Source organism: Indicator indicator, chromosome 28 (assembly GCF_027791375.1).
Source record: "Indicator indicator isolate 239-I01 chromosome 28, UM_Iind_1.1, whole genome shotgun sequence".
NCBI classification, from domain to species: Eukaryota; Metazoa; Chordata; class Aves; order Piciformes; family Indicatoridae; genus Indicator; species Indicator indicator.
This window is the reverse complement of record NC_072037.1, coordinates 2,504,968-2,519,749: the sequence shown is the minus strand read 5'-3', so window position 1 is coordinate 2,519,749 and position 14,782 is coordinate 2,504,968. Positions and strand designations below refer to the sequence as shown.

The window sequence follows — 14,782 nt, the reverse complement described above, 5'->3', positions numbered from 1 at the left end:
TGCAGCAAAGAAATTTTTCTTAATTTTCAACCTAACCCTCCCCTGGCACAATTCCAGGCCATTTCCTCTTGTTCTATCACCGGAGACTAGGGAGAAGAGACCAACCCCCACCTCGCTGCAACCTCCTTTCAGGGAACTGTAGAGAGCCAGAAGGTCTCCCCTCAGCCTCCTCTTCTCCAGGCTGAACACCCCCAGCTCCCTCAGCTGCTCCTCCCCAGCCCTGTTCTCCAGACCCTTCCCCAGCTTTGTTGCCCTTCTCTGGACACACTCCAACACCTCAATGTCCTTGGAGTGAGGAGCCAAGAGGATCAAGCACAGTGTCCATCCTTCCCTCAGGAGACCCCCATACCATGTCTGCCACCTCAAGGTCTGGATGTAAATGTGGGAGTTTGCTCAAGCCATTCAATTCCAGCACACAGCACTGACCACCCCACTGAACATAGCACCTGAGGCTGGACAAAGCAGTACCCAGCCAGTTACCCACTGTCTGCTGAAAGGTCTCTACCCACAAGTTTATTCCCAGCAAAAGACCCAGCTCATGCTCATCACTGCCACCCCATCAGCTAGTTGTAACTGGCCTTCGAGGGAGCTGGAGGATGGGGAGCTACTGCTTAAAGGCCATCACAAGGAGACAGAAGCCTGCACATCTCTGCAGTCTGAAGCCATCTCACCTCTTGTTTCAGATCCTGGACACCACCCAGGGGTTCAGAGCACACAGAGGCACAACTCTGCAGAGGGCAAAAATCCGCTGACTGGCAGCAGTCTGGTCCTTTGCTCATTTTCTCCTCTCTAAGCAGTTTGCACTTCCACACGAGAGATTTGAAGAGTGACAGATTTTAAGAGCAGCACAAAGAGGTAATTAACTGCCACAGCAGTCCCTGTTGCCAGACTTCACAGGTCACAACAGTAGCCAAAAGGCTTTACATTGGGTATCTCAGCAATCAGCCCTCAAGAAAAGAGGCACCAAAGGAAAACCCAGCAGCTGCCCAGAGCAGGAGGAGGAAAGCCTTGCACCTTTCTCTATGCCTTTGCACAGGCCAGGGCTGCAGCAGCCTCACAGTACAACCCAACCCCCCCATTTGTCCTTCTTCTCTTGGAAGAGCCTGAGCATCCCCTTCTCCAGACAGCAGAAGATGGTCTGCATGTCCATCTTACTCTTCTTGGCTGTGAGAGTCTCTAGCAAGACTCCAAGTCAAGTGACAGCTATGTGTCTTCTACAGACAGACTTCTTCCTCCTCCCCAAGGATGACTTTCAGCAGAAGGTGTTCCACCACACACTGTGAGCAGAGCAGGCCAGACCATGCACCCACACATGCCTTGGCAGAGGGGGATGGGCTGAGACCCTCTACTCCACTCTGGTGAGACCCCACCTGGAGTAATGCATCCAGTTCTGGAGCCCCTGTTACAGGAAGGATCTGGAGGTGCTGCAGTGTGTCCAGAGAAGGACCATGAGGATGAGCAGAAGGCTGGAGCTCCTCTCCTGTGAGGACAGACTGAAAGAGTTTGGGTTGTTCAGTTTGGAGAACAGAAGGCTCCGAGGAGACCTTATTGTGGCCATCCAGTACCTTAAGAGGGTACAAGAAAGCTGGGGAGGGACTTTTTAGGATGTCAGGTAGCAATAGGAGTAGGGGGAATGGAGCAAAACTAGAAATGGGTAGATTCAGATTAGATGTTAGGAAGAAGTTTTACACCATGAGGGTGGTGAGACACTGGCACAGGTTGCCCAGGGAGGTGGTGGAAGCCTCATCCCTGGAGGTTTTTGCAGCCAGGCTGGATGTGGCTGTGAGCAACCTGCTGTAGTGTGAGGTGTCCCTGCCCATGGCAGGGGTGTTGGAACTGGATGATCCTTGAGGTCACTTCCAACCCTAACAATTCTATGATTCTATGACCCTCCCTGCCTGCTCCTCCTCATCCGACCCTGCCTGCAGGGCCAAGCTAGGGATGGGGAGGAGAGGGATGGAAATCCACAGGCTTCTTCCTCCCAGCCAAGGAGCCTCCCTGCCGCCTACCTGACTCCAGCCCTGAAAGATGAGCTACATCTCTGCCAGCTCTGCGCTGCTCCAGGGAAGGAATAAGCACTCACACCCCGTTTGTCACACTTGGAAGCAAATCAGACAGACAGAACTCTGCTCCACTTGTTCTCCCATTTTGTTAAACAAGAGATGGGAGGCCGCAGCACGTCTGCTCGCCAAGGAAAGCAGCAAACCGAGCTCTTCAGAGGAGCACAAGTGGTGTGCAGGCGGAGGGAGCAGCAGAGAGAGGCACACAACAATCTCATGATTAGTTATTGACTCCAGAGGAGTTGGAGCTCTAGCAACAAGCCAGCCAGGAGAGCAAAACACAAAAAAAATCCCTCTTTTGTTCCACAGCCCCAGACAGGCTTGGCCACACAGCTCCCTGCTGTCTCACTGCAGACAATGAGAACAGAAAGTTAATCCACTTCCCCTGCAGCAGGAGCCATCCAGGCTGCCAGAGTGAGGGATGAGCATTCCTGTGCCTCCGTGCCAGCCTCGCCACGGCCTGGCACCCACTGCTGCTAGCGGATGCCAGACGGCTCCAGGACCTCACCCGGTACTGCCGGTGTCAGCAGGGACAGCAACAGCCTCAGATCTGCTCCTGCCTTCCAAACACACCCAGCCCTTGCTGCACTGCACCAGCTCCCTTGTCACACCGTGCCCTGAAGCTGAGAGCAGGCTCAGGGTCCCTCCGTCCCGAGGGTGCAGAGGTGACCTATGCGGCCAAGCACAGATATTTCAAATCCATCTTTACAGAAGACCAACCTCTGACTCGGGACAGAGCAAGCTTCAGACTACCAACCACAGACTGAATCCATTCTTTCACCATCACCTTCCCAAGCAGCCCAAGCCAAAGCCCTTCCGCAGAACATTGTTTTCCTCTGGATCAGAAGTCAAGTGATAGGCAGGATGATGGCCATCAGAGTCCTTTGGTGTTATCTCTTCCCCTCCAGAAGGACACAGGTTATACAAACCTTTACTACTTAAGGGTGGTGAGACACTCAAACAGGTTGTCCAGGGAGGTTTGTGGATGCCCTCTCCCTGAAGGTATTCAAGGCCAGGTTGGATGGCACCTTGGATGGCAGGATGGCAACCTGGGCTAGTGGGAGATGTCCCTGCTCATGGCAGGGGGGTTGGAAGTAGAATGATCCAGCCAAAACCATTCTATGAGTCTGTGAAGCATCAGAACCACCTTAATGTTAGCCAGACCCAAACTTCTTCCTCCAGCCTTCCAAGGGAAACAGAAGTCATCTCTTAATTTGGACACAGGATTTGAGTGACCTGCTTTTCCACTTCGTTCTTCATCACCAGCTTTTTCAGTTCTCCATATGAGAAGTGAGAATATTTACTATGTTTAAGATTTGAGAAGGAAATGATGATTCACAGGCCTTCCGCTCTGCAGAAATGGGAGTTATATACCTGGATACTTCTAGAGCATGAACAGATGTAGGTACTTGTGTTTGGAGCTTTGTAGTTCAAGAGAGTGATTTTAAAATCAAGTCATCACTGCATAAACTTGGACAGCTAAATAACAGAGAACAGCAAAGTGATGAAATCTGCTCTGGAAAGCACTTGCAGTTTCTTTACTCTGTGACCTGGGAGGGAGGGCTGTTATTTTACCATTACACTTCTCCCTGTGAGAAACCTCACTGAATGGCAGGCAGCAGGACTGAAAGCATCTGCACAGACCCTGGAAAGCAGAGCTGAGAGGAAAGTGCTCCAGCATCCCCGAGCAGCAAAGCCTCTGTTCCAGCACACTCCTGCCAGCAACCAGGGCTGCTTGTCCAGCTCAGAACAAACCTACTCCCCTCCCTCCTCTCCCCCAAATTAACTCCATCTCCAGCTGTCCCAGCGCCAGCTTCCTGTTCAGATTAATTATTCTTTGTACACCCGTGTTTGATGATTTACCCAGCAAGCCAGGCACAATGAGCAAGAATCCTGCACTCCCATTACTGCCTCTCCCCCGAGGCTCAGAAGTTTTCAGGGAAGGACGTTCCTCCTGGCACAGAAGGTGCCTCCTCAGAAGGGTCACCAAAGGCCAGGCGTCATTTGTGACGCTGCTGCAGGGTCAGCTGAAGCTGCTGGGCTACTGAACAGCCTTTGCTGCTAGTCAGCAGGGCTGGCCCGGAAGCTGGTGTAGGTGGGAGCATTTATGAACCCAAAAAGGTGTGTCTCCAGCTATGCTTTCCTCTGACCCAAGATTTCTAGTGTGTTTAGCAAGGCAGGATGAGCTTGTATTGTCCACCTTGCAGAAGGTGCAATTTTCAAGAGCCCCAAAAGGAGTTACCCTGTGCAGCAGTCGTCTACAGGCTTGTTAGCATTTGTGATCTCAAAAACCACAACACAGAGAAGCCACCACACCAGTCCGGCTCAGGAAATGGAAAGCGTTGAAGCCTCGGTGCTGTGGGCCAGACCTACAATGTGTCTTCTACTGGGAGCTGTTTACTAGTCTGAAAAGTCACAGCTGGTCACAGGAGCTGTAGGTGTACACACAACAAGCTGATGCCAAGCACCTCTTCTCCCCACACCCCAGAAGAAAGCCACAGCATGGCAGAGGTCATCCCATGCCTCTGCTGTTGAGCCCATGGAGCTCAGCAGGGCTGACCAGTCCCTTTATAACCTCTTTCCAGACTGCAGTGGCCTACTGTCACACCAGGAAATTTCAGCAGCTACATGAGCCTCCTCTTCTGAGGGTGAAACATCTCCTTCAGCCAGAAAGAAGGAGGGGGTGCACATCCAAGGGAACCCCAGCCCCAGCGTGGAGGGTTTAAACAGCAGAGACCACAAACCAGAGAGCAATGAGGAAGACACATTGCAGAGTCACCCTGTTCTCTGCAGAGGTTGGTATTACATCCCACTGTGACTTTTTTGGGCAGGCTCAGACACCAGTTATCGAAAGCTTCCACCCCAGCTGATGAAGCCAATGTTCAGAGACCTCAGCCCAAAACAGCCACTCAGGTCACCTGTGCACAGAAGAAGGAACAGCCACACATCCCACCTCACATTTTGGCTCAATGCTTCTGCCAATACTTAGGCCAGATCCCAAAGGCTCACACAGTCAATGCAATAAGGAAGCAGAAAGATGTTCTAGAACAAAGAGACACCTTCTTCCTTCCCCACAACCAGCTGCAGCACACTGGGATGCAAATGAAATCAGGCAAAGAAGAGAACCTGGCAGTTCCCCTCCAAGATGGGAGTTGTAGGGGCAACAGCAAGGTGTAAGTGTGCCCAGCTGACAGTGCAAGGGGCCAGCACAGCTGAGCCCTCCAAGGCCAAAAACACTCTTGCCTCACCCAAGAGGCACCTTCGGGAACTGGGGTCAATGGGACGGAGCAAGGATGGAAGTCAGCCACAATTCATTAAAAATGTCTTTGCTGGAAGAATTGTGTCTGGGAGTACCCTCCGAAGCGATAGACACTGGATGTGCAACTGGTTTGCTCTGACAGGAGTTAAACAGGCTACAAGCCTGTACTTGTCCTAGATATGTTTTTCCTCAGGAAGCTTCCAAAAAATCTACTGCAGACAACTGGGAGCAGTGCTCACAAAAGCAAGGCACAGGCAAGCACAGACACCATCATCCAGGCTGACATCTCTTTCCAAGAGATTCTGCATTTTCCACTCTTTGGTCATTTCCCCCTCCTCCTAATAGTTTGTTTTAAAGGAAGAAGAAAGCAAGATAACCCAAGGGAAAACAGCAAGTCAGTTCACAGTTCCACGGTACTGAGCACAAAACTAACTTGTAAACATGAACAACTTCTTTAAGGAAGAGGAGCAAGTTTCCAGTTTAGAAGATCTGAACCCAGCAGCTTGCTTCACCCCAGCCCATCCCAGTCCTCTGTCCTGACAGACTGAACCAGCCAGTGAAGGACCTGGGTCTCTCTTGGAGTGACAGCCAACCATGCACCCCAGCTACCTCCAGCACCACCAACGCTGCTGAGATCACTCCTGCCTACCCACCATGCAGGTGGGCACTCTCTCCCCCCTCACACAGGACCAGGCATTCAGCCTGGACATCTCCCAGACCGGTACTTCCAGAACTCAAAACGTTCGAGTTCATCTGAGATGTTACCAAAAGCTGGTTGCAAACGAGTGGGCTGCTCTCCGGCTGCAGACAGCCGGGACATCGCATCGCCCACCTCCTCCCGGCCTCCTCCCATCACCCTGCAACAAAAAATATCCATTTCGGCACTCTGCCAGACCCAGGAGCACCAGGGCTCGGTGCACACGGCAATGCTGGCAGTCTCTGGCAGCCCAGAGAGGTCGCAGGGCACCGGGAAAGGCAGGACGCCGGGACCAGGCTCCTCCAGCCACCTCCCGGTGCCACCACCCTGGGCACCCGCCAGCTTCGGAGGCTGCGGTGAAACGAGCCGCTACTGGGTTGGGTTTTTTTAGGGGGTGGGGGTGTTGATTCATTTGCCTTTTTATGAGATGGGAGGAAAAAAACAAAGTAAGAGGAATCATAGAAGGAAATAATTCAGCAGGTTGCTCCTATCAGCCCCGCCGCTCCCCTCCGCGGGCCGCCTCATGGCAGGAGGCGCAAGCCGCGAAGCTCCGGCTCCGGGAGACGACGGCACCCAGCTCCTCCCCGCGCCCCCAGCCCCAGTTCCAGCACCACGGGCGAGGGCAGCTTGCGTCCCCTCCCGCGGACTACCCGCACCGCCCCTGCGCCCCGCACCGCTACGGCAGGAACCCGGCCCAAGGAGCCCCCCAGCCCGGAGGAAGGACGGCAGGCAGGCCGCGGGCTCACCTCGGTACTGCAGCGAGCCCGACAGGCGCACGGTGACGGTGCCGGCCAGCGGCTCTCCGGGGCTGTAGACGACGCGGCTCTCGCCCAGGCGGATCTCGAAGAGCTGCACCTTACCCATGGCCCAGCCCGGCCCGCTCCGCCGGCAGCGCTACCTGCTGCTGCCGCCTCGCTCCGCTCCGCTCCACGCCGCGCCGGTCCCTGCCCCGGCCCGGCCGGCTCCGCCCCGCCCCGCCCCGCCCCCGCCCCCGCCCGCGCCGTGAGGCCGGGGCGGGTCCTGGGGCATCGACGGAGCGGTGTGGGGCTGGGGTGGGTCGTGAGGGAACGGGCAGGAGGGGCAACCGGGTTGTGCAGTGCTGTGAGGGACACGGCAGCTGGTGGGGCCAGGCTGTGAGGCAAGGAGCCGCTTGTGGGGCTGAACTGTGAGGGAAGCGGCAGTTTGTGGGGCCGGGATATGAGGCAAGGAGCCGGTTGTAGGGCCGGGCTGTGAGGGAAGGAGCTGCTTATGGAGCCAGCTTATGAGGGAAAGAGACAGTTGTGGCGTTGAGCGATGAGACAAGTGGTACAGCTGCTGGGGCCAGGCTGTGAGGGAAGGAGCTGGCTGCCCCAGCATGGGGCCACCTTGCCTCTTGGTTCTCCCTGCTCCCTCTAATCTGATCTCTTCCCTGTAATTCTCCCAGCCCAGCTGTCACCTCTCCCCCCTCCTATTTTTATAACCCAAATCGCTTTAAGCATCCAGCAAGAGGTAAATAGAGGTCCAGCAAGAGGGACCTGATGGTCGCCTGGGACGGGGACTTAGGGGTAAATGACATCCCCGTGTGCCCCACGTATCAGCAGGGTGCAGGTGTCTGACCCAGCTGGGGTGCCCCGGGAAGCTGGGGGGTGAGCAGCAGGCTTCCCTCCATCACACTTGCTGTGTGCCCACCGAGCATTGTGTAGCAATAAAAAGCATCAGTGAAACCCACACCAAGGGCAGCGCTGGGGAAAGGCACCTCCCGCCTGCTGGCACACACGCTGAGGGCATTGCAGGACGAAGTGTGAAAGGGACTGCTAGCTGCAGAGCACACCCAGCCCGGACCCCGTCGGACAGACAGACAGACAGGCAGACACCATCCCGCAGACCTGCAGTGACACCAGTCCCCGCACGTGAGGCTGCAGGACCCCTTGCACTGCTGGGTGTCACGACGGAAAAGCCCTCGTAGAACACCAAAGGAGTTTATGTACTCCCGGGGCTCCTGCTGAGAAGCCCTTGCAGGCTCGCTCTCTCCTCGGGTGGTTAAAAGCTCCCTCTTGTTTCCTGCCTGAGAGTAGTCACAGGCAAGGAGCACTCCTGCGCTCCTGTGCCAGGGCTGCCAGCAGCTCATCTCCGCGGGGTGTAGGCAGGGCTGCATCCACACGCATCCACACCCTGCTCTCCTTGTGCTGCCCTTAGCTTTTGTTTTGCCAGGCTGTGCACGCCGATTTTCTCCACTGTCTCTCTCTCTTTTTTTTTTTTTTCCTGTAAGACGAGCTTGCAGCCTTTCATCAGTCTCTGCAGACCCTGTTTAGCTCTGCCAGCAAAAACAAACAAATTGAGGGGGAGTTGAAAGCGCCCTGCGCTAGAGCAGATTTACTGAGTTCCCTTCCCCCATGGGAAGTGGCTGAGGACTCAGGGCTCTGCAGGCTGTCGAGGATGCGCTACGGCTGGTGCAGCACCCTCGCTCCTGAGGGGCACCAACACACCCGAGACCTGGGGGTGAGAACAAAACCCCCATTGCCAGGCCTGTCACGCTGTGCCACAGCTCTCCTGGCACAAGGAGATTTATGCTCCTTGTTTACAGAAAAGTTAATTCTAAGCACAGTCAAGTTGCTCGCCCAAGGTCACAATGGGAACAAAAAGGATTCCTGTGCCAGGAGCTGAACAAAGGCTCCCGGGCTCTGGCTGTGCAGGCTGTGGCACAGCTACAGTACTGCAAGATAGGCACTGAGTGCTGAGACCTGAGCAAGTGACATCCCTCCTGTGAAGAATGATTAAGAGATCCTAGGGTTGTTTAGTCTTCTGAAAAGAAGGCTGAGAGGTCATCTTATTAATGTTTATGTCTGAGGGGTGGGTGTCAAGATGAAGGTGCCAGGCTCTTTTCAGTGGTAACAGGACAAGGATCAACAGGTACAAGATGGAACTCAGGAGGTTCCACCTCAACATGAGGAGAAACTTTACTGTAAGGGTGCTGGAGCCCTGGAGCAGGCTGCCCAGAGAGGTTGTGGAGCCTCCTTCTCTGGAGACTTTCAAAGCTCACCTGGATGCATTCCTGTGTGGCCAGACCTAGGTGATCTCTAGAGGCCTCTTCCAACCCCCAATATTCTGTGATTCTGTGGCCCTAGCAGCAAAGTCACAGCATTAATTCATCCTCCAGACCACACATAGCAGTTTGTAAGATGTAACTGGATTCAATATAACCAATGCCTGCAGCGCCAGGGCATGTGCTGTTCCCTGTACAGGGCCTGGTGGTGTTTGGTTTAGGAAGGTTTTACTCTCTGGAGTCACACAGATATTTGTGTTCCTGCCTCCCTCCTCATCTGCATGTGGCCCCAAGTCACACCTGTCATCTAATTGTGTGTGGAGTCACCAGGGCTGAAATTCAGAGCAGGTAAAAAAAACCACAAAGGTATTGATAAACTGCAAAAGATTCACTTTCTGAATATTTTGGACTATTGTTTTGCTTTAGAAAAAAAATGTTGGAAGGGTTTGTGGTGGTGGTGGGAAATCTCACTTCCTCTGGGTCCTGTCTGCTCTCCTTCCTCTTGCTCCAGGACCTCAATGTCTTTCTTATACTGTGGCCCCCAGAATTGAACCCAGCACTCAATATAAGCAGAAAACTTCATCATTAACTCCTAGGCATTGGATGCTGGGCTGCATCACCAAAGTCATCACCAGCAGAGATAAAGAAGTCATTGTCCCACTCTACTCAGCATTGGTCAGCCCACACCCGGAGCACTGCCTGCAGTTTTGGTCCCTGCTGTGACAAAAAAAGATGTGGACAGGCTGGAAGGTGTCCAGAGAAGGGCCAGGAGATGCTCAGAAGCCTGGCAACTATCTGATAGAGTTGGGTTTGTTTAGCCTGGAGAAGAGAAGGCTTAGGGGAGACCTTATTACCATGGACTGGAACAGAAAGGGTGGCTACCAGGAGGATGGAGTCTCCCTTTCACAAGGAGAAGCCAAGGGGTGATGGGGACAAGTTACTGCTGGGGAGATTCCCAGGGAACTCCAGAAGAAAATGTTTCCCCACGAGAACAGTCAGAGACTGGAATCATCTCCCAAGGGAAGGATTGGAGTCCCCTACCTTGGACACCTTGAAGACTCAGCTTGTCAGGGTGCTGGGGCAGCTCATTTCAACTACATCATCACCTACAAACGTTGGAGCAGGTGATCCTTGGGGTCCCTTCCAAATTGGCATTCTCTGACTCTGTGATAAGTCTGTTCTTCCCTCAGCCTTCCAAGAGTTGTCCTGCAGCTGTGCCCAGTGACAGGGAGGAAGCACAGCCTCACCTGACCATGCCTCAGATTCCCCATGCTGGACACAATCATCTCACCTGGAGGGGCTGAGCTGGGCAAGGGCACCAGGAGTCCTCAGCGCCGGGCAGCACGGAAATGCCAGGAACACTGAGCTGTGACTGATACCAGTTAGCTGATGGAAGGCTGCTGGGTGAGGCAGCAGCACATTGCCCCTGGGGCACTTTGTAGTTATGTCATTTCCACCTGCTCCCTTGCTCTGGGGTGTGTGGGGGCTGGGCAGCCAGGCCAGCCTCACAGGGTGTGTGCCCAACACCCTGGGGACACTGCTGCCCTCTCCTGCTCTCCAGTCCCTCTGTTAGAAGGGGGTGAGGAGACTTTCATGGAATTGTAGATTTGTTTGAGTTGGAAAATACCTCAAAGACCAAGTCCAATCATTAACCCAGCACTGCCAGGTCACCACTAAACCACGCCACATCTACACAGCTTTTCAGTCCCTCCAGGGATGGTGACTCACATCACTGCCCTGGGCAGTCTGTTCCAGGGCTTGACAACCTTCTGGGGGAAGAAACTCTTCTTCATTGTCCAACCTAAACCTCCCCTGGTACAATTTGAGGCCATTTCCTCTTGTCCTGCTGCTTGTGCCTTGGGAGAATAGACCAACCCTGACCTGGCTCCAGCCTCCTTTCAGGGAGTTGTAGAGAGCAGTGAGGTCTCCTCTCAGCCCCATTTTCTCCAGACTAAACAACCCCAGTTCCCTCAGCTGCTCCCCAGAAGACTTGTGCTCTAGTCCTTTCTCTCAACCCAGGAGTTTGCTTAAGAGCTTTTGCTCTTCCAACCTCTCCCCCATCCTACTGAGGGGAAGAAGTGAGTGACTTGGTGGGGGCTTTGCTGGACCAGATCAGCCTACAGCACCCTGAAAGGTCAGGCACTGGAGTAGTTGTGATGGAGGAAGAAATAAAGCAGTAGAGCAGCACAGCTGAGGCAGTTGGCCATTAGGTTTTTTAAGCTTTCCACACATCACAGAATCACAGAGTGGTAGGGGGTGGAAGGGACCTCTGGAGATCATCAAATCCAACCTCCCTGCCAAGGAGGGCTCACTGCTGTTCCAGCTGCAGCAGATGCACCACCAATAACTGTTCTCTGTATCAATATAAATCCATAACACTATTATATTTACCTTGAATTTACATTTACTACCTTTCCAGACCACTTCCCTGCTTCAGTCAGCACCCCACTGCCTCTCAGCTGAGCAGTAAAGCAGGTCACCTGATACTGCCACAACAATTACCCGTTGGTTTCTGGCTGACACCTTTTACCTGCTCACCCAAATGTTATGTTGTTCAGCCACACCTTCCTGCACACCTGTCCTCTCCTCACAGGAGCCTACAACCCTCATCACTGTGCTGGGGGTTCACAGGCTCAGCTGTGTGCCAGGGAAGCAGCTCACAGATGCCTTCCCCAAGGGCCCATGGTGACCTTAGGGTTAAGAGTCATTGCAGAAGGCACCTCAGAGATCATCTACTCCAACCTCTTGCTGCTACCTCTCACCTCATTATTTTCCATGTGCCTTAGCACAGTTACCAGGAGGATCTGCTCCATGATCTTACTTGGCACAGAGATGAGACTGACTGCTCTGCTCCCCTTTTTAAAATGAGGGTTATGTTTCCCCTTTTCCAGTCTGTGGGCACTTCAGCAGACTGCCAGGACTTCTCAAATATGCTGGCTAGTGGCCTAGCAACCTCAGCCTCCAGTTCCTTCAGGACCTGTGGATGTATCTCATCAGGTTCTGTGGGCCTGCGCACCTTCATGTTCTCCAGGTGTTCCCAAATCTGATCTGCTCCTGCTGTGGGTGGTTCTTCACTCTCAACAGTCAGATATTTCCCTCTGGTGTGGCTCAAGTGGTTGCCAATGAAGACCTAAAGCAAAATGGCCTTCAGTACTTCAGCCTTTTCTGTATCCTCAGTTGCCAGGTCACCTGTATCCCTCTGGAGGGACCCCACATTCTCTCTTATTTTCCTTTTCTCTCTGACATACATGTAAAATCCTTCTCTGTTACCTTTAATGTCCCTGGCCAGATTTAATTCTATCAGGGCTTTAGCTTTCCCACTGGTGGGAGTCCCACTGTTTTGATTTGAAGCTCTGGGATCTCAATGTCCTGGGAGTCTCTGGAGAGGAGAAGGCTCTGAGGTGACCTCCTTGTGGCCTTCCAGGATCTGAAGGGGGCTACAAGAAAGCTGGGGAGGGACTTTTTAGGCTATCAGGGAGTGATAGGACTGAGGGGAATGGAACAAAGCTGGAAGTGGGGAGATTCAGACTGGACATGAGGAAGAAGTTGTTGCCCATGAGAGTGGTGAGAGCCTGGAATGGGTTGTGCAGGGAGGTGGTTGAGGCTCCATCCCTGGAGGTGTTTAAGGCCAGGCTGGATGAGGCTCTGGGCAGTCTGACGTGGTGTGAGGTGTCCCTGCCCATGGCAGGGGGGTTGGAACTGGCTGATCCTTGTGGTCCCTTCCAACCCTGACTGATTTTATGATCTCCCAGCCTCTCCTGGCACTGCATCTCCCTGATGCACCCCATGGTTGCACTAAACCTCCCACATGTGAGGGCCACCAGCCCCACTCCTGGGGTCAATGAGAAGAGAGCAGCAAGTGATCAGGGACGTTGTGAGGGACCAGGCAGCAGCTTTGTGCTCCATCCCATGGATGCTCCAAGACTCTGTACCTTGAGTCAGTCTCCCAGGCAGGCCTCATTCAAGAAGTGAGAAAGGAAAAGAAAATCCAAGGAGCTATAATACCATGATAAATATCATCTGCTTCCCCTCAAAGTGCATCCCTGATTAAAGAACCTGTTGTCTTGAGGCATCTCTATCAGAGGGACAAGACTGCCCTTCACCAAGGGACAAAACTCCCCTGCCCCATCCCAGTTTGCTGCCTCTGCTCAGCCCTTTTGCTGCTTTTCAGTCCAGCTTTGGCAGGCTTCAGCCAGTGGCTCTTGTTCTGTCTTTCTCTGACGTTGAAGAGCCCTTTAGTGGCAAGTAATTTCTCCTCCTGATGGTACTTAGACATCAAAATGCAGACACCTCTCAATGTCCTTGACAAACGGAGCAACCTGAGCTCTCCAAGCCTTTCCTCCAGCCCTGCTGGTGGTGTGCTGGCTGGTGGAGAGGCAGCCCACACACTGCCATTTGTGTGCCCGTGGAAATCCACAGGCAGCAGCAGCCTCCCACCTCCAGACACATGCAGGAACAGGGGCAAGTGCAGGAATTGATGCTTTGGAGTGCATTTATCCCCAGAAGTGTGTGCAAGCAAGCACCTCACTGGAGACCAGAGGAGCACCTGTGGGTAACACAAAGATGTTCCTGGCCTGTTTCCCCCCCCAGATTAACCCTCACCCCTGTGCAGAGGAGTCTGGTTCAGGGCCATCCTTCCTAAGCCAGCTCTCTTTTAATCTTCCCTCTAAAGCCATGGAGAAAACGAGGGCAGGGAGAGCAAGCCCCCAGGTGCCCTGATGCAGCTGGCACCCATCCCCTCTTGCTTTACTGAGTTCATGCCCATCCAGTACTTGCTGAGCCTCACTACAAGATCCTTAGAGAGAAAGACAAGGTAGTAATTACTATAATTCTAATTGCACTGCCTGGATTTCTACTCTCCTCCTTTGCTGCAGGAGCCTACGTTGTCCAGTGTGGGCCTGGGGAGGAGGATTGGGTGGTGGGAGGGCTTGTTCTGCTTTCTGGGGATGGTTTGTTTGTGCTCACCTGCAGGCTCTGGGAACAGGAGGATTCAGTCACTCACCCTGGGTGATCCCAGCAGAACTTCACCTGAGAAAAGAAAGGGCCCAGCTAAAGCCAAGGGCTGGGCTCTCAGACCCCTAACACCAGGCACTGTTTTGCATTTCTCCCTCACTGCACCACTGCCTGTCTGGGCTGGGGTCACACAGTGCTGGGGAGGGGCAGCTGTCACTGTGCCACATGGATGAGCAAGCTGAGCTGAAGGCTCATGGGGACCCCAGAGGGGCTTCTTCACGGAAAAGCTGAGCTGTGGGAGCAGAGCAGCTCAATACATGGGTGTCTGCCACCCCAGGAGGTGTCCTGAGCAGGCAGAGAGTCCAACAGCAGTGAGATCACTAACCCTGCCTCACCACCACCTGATGGACCCTGCCTTTGACCTGCTTTCACATCTCCCTTCCCTGCCCAGTTCTTTCACTTCCCTTTTTCCTTGGAACCTATTCCTCTAACAGCATCACAGCACAACCTACCAGAACAACCCACTGCAGACCCCAGCCAGCAGCTCCTCCCACACTCCTGACCTTTGATGCCATCTCTCCTGGTGGATATCAGGACCCCACCATGCTCGCCATCAGGGATGTGACATCTCATGAGTCAATCCCATGCAAAGTCCACAGTCACACCTCCTGCAGCACCTTCACCTAAATCCACTGCATTTGCCCCCAGAAATGGCTGAGGAGCACTCCCACATTGCTGGCTGTGGTGGAGATAGCCTCCAGCAAAGAGGCAATGACAATAGCCAGGGACAG

The 14,782-nt window shown here is 53.7% G+C and overlaps 1 protein-coding gene across 1 annotated transcript in view; it reads right to left on the bottom strand.

Moving 5' to 3' along the window:
* ARRDC1 (arrestin domain containing 1) overlaps nt 1–6,880 on the bottom strand; it is a 46,210-nt gene extending 39,330 nt beyond the window's left edge. The window contains exon 1 of the mRNA XM_054393555.1: nt 6,763–6,880. Coding sequence (XP_054249530.1) covers nt 6,763–6,880 — 118 coding nt within the window. The remainder of the gene's footprint in view (nt 1–6,762) is intronic.
* Between the last annotated feature and the right edge of the window lie 7,902 nt (nt 6,881–14,782).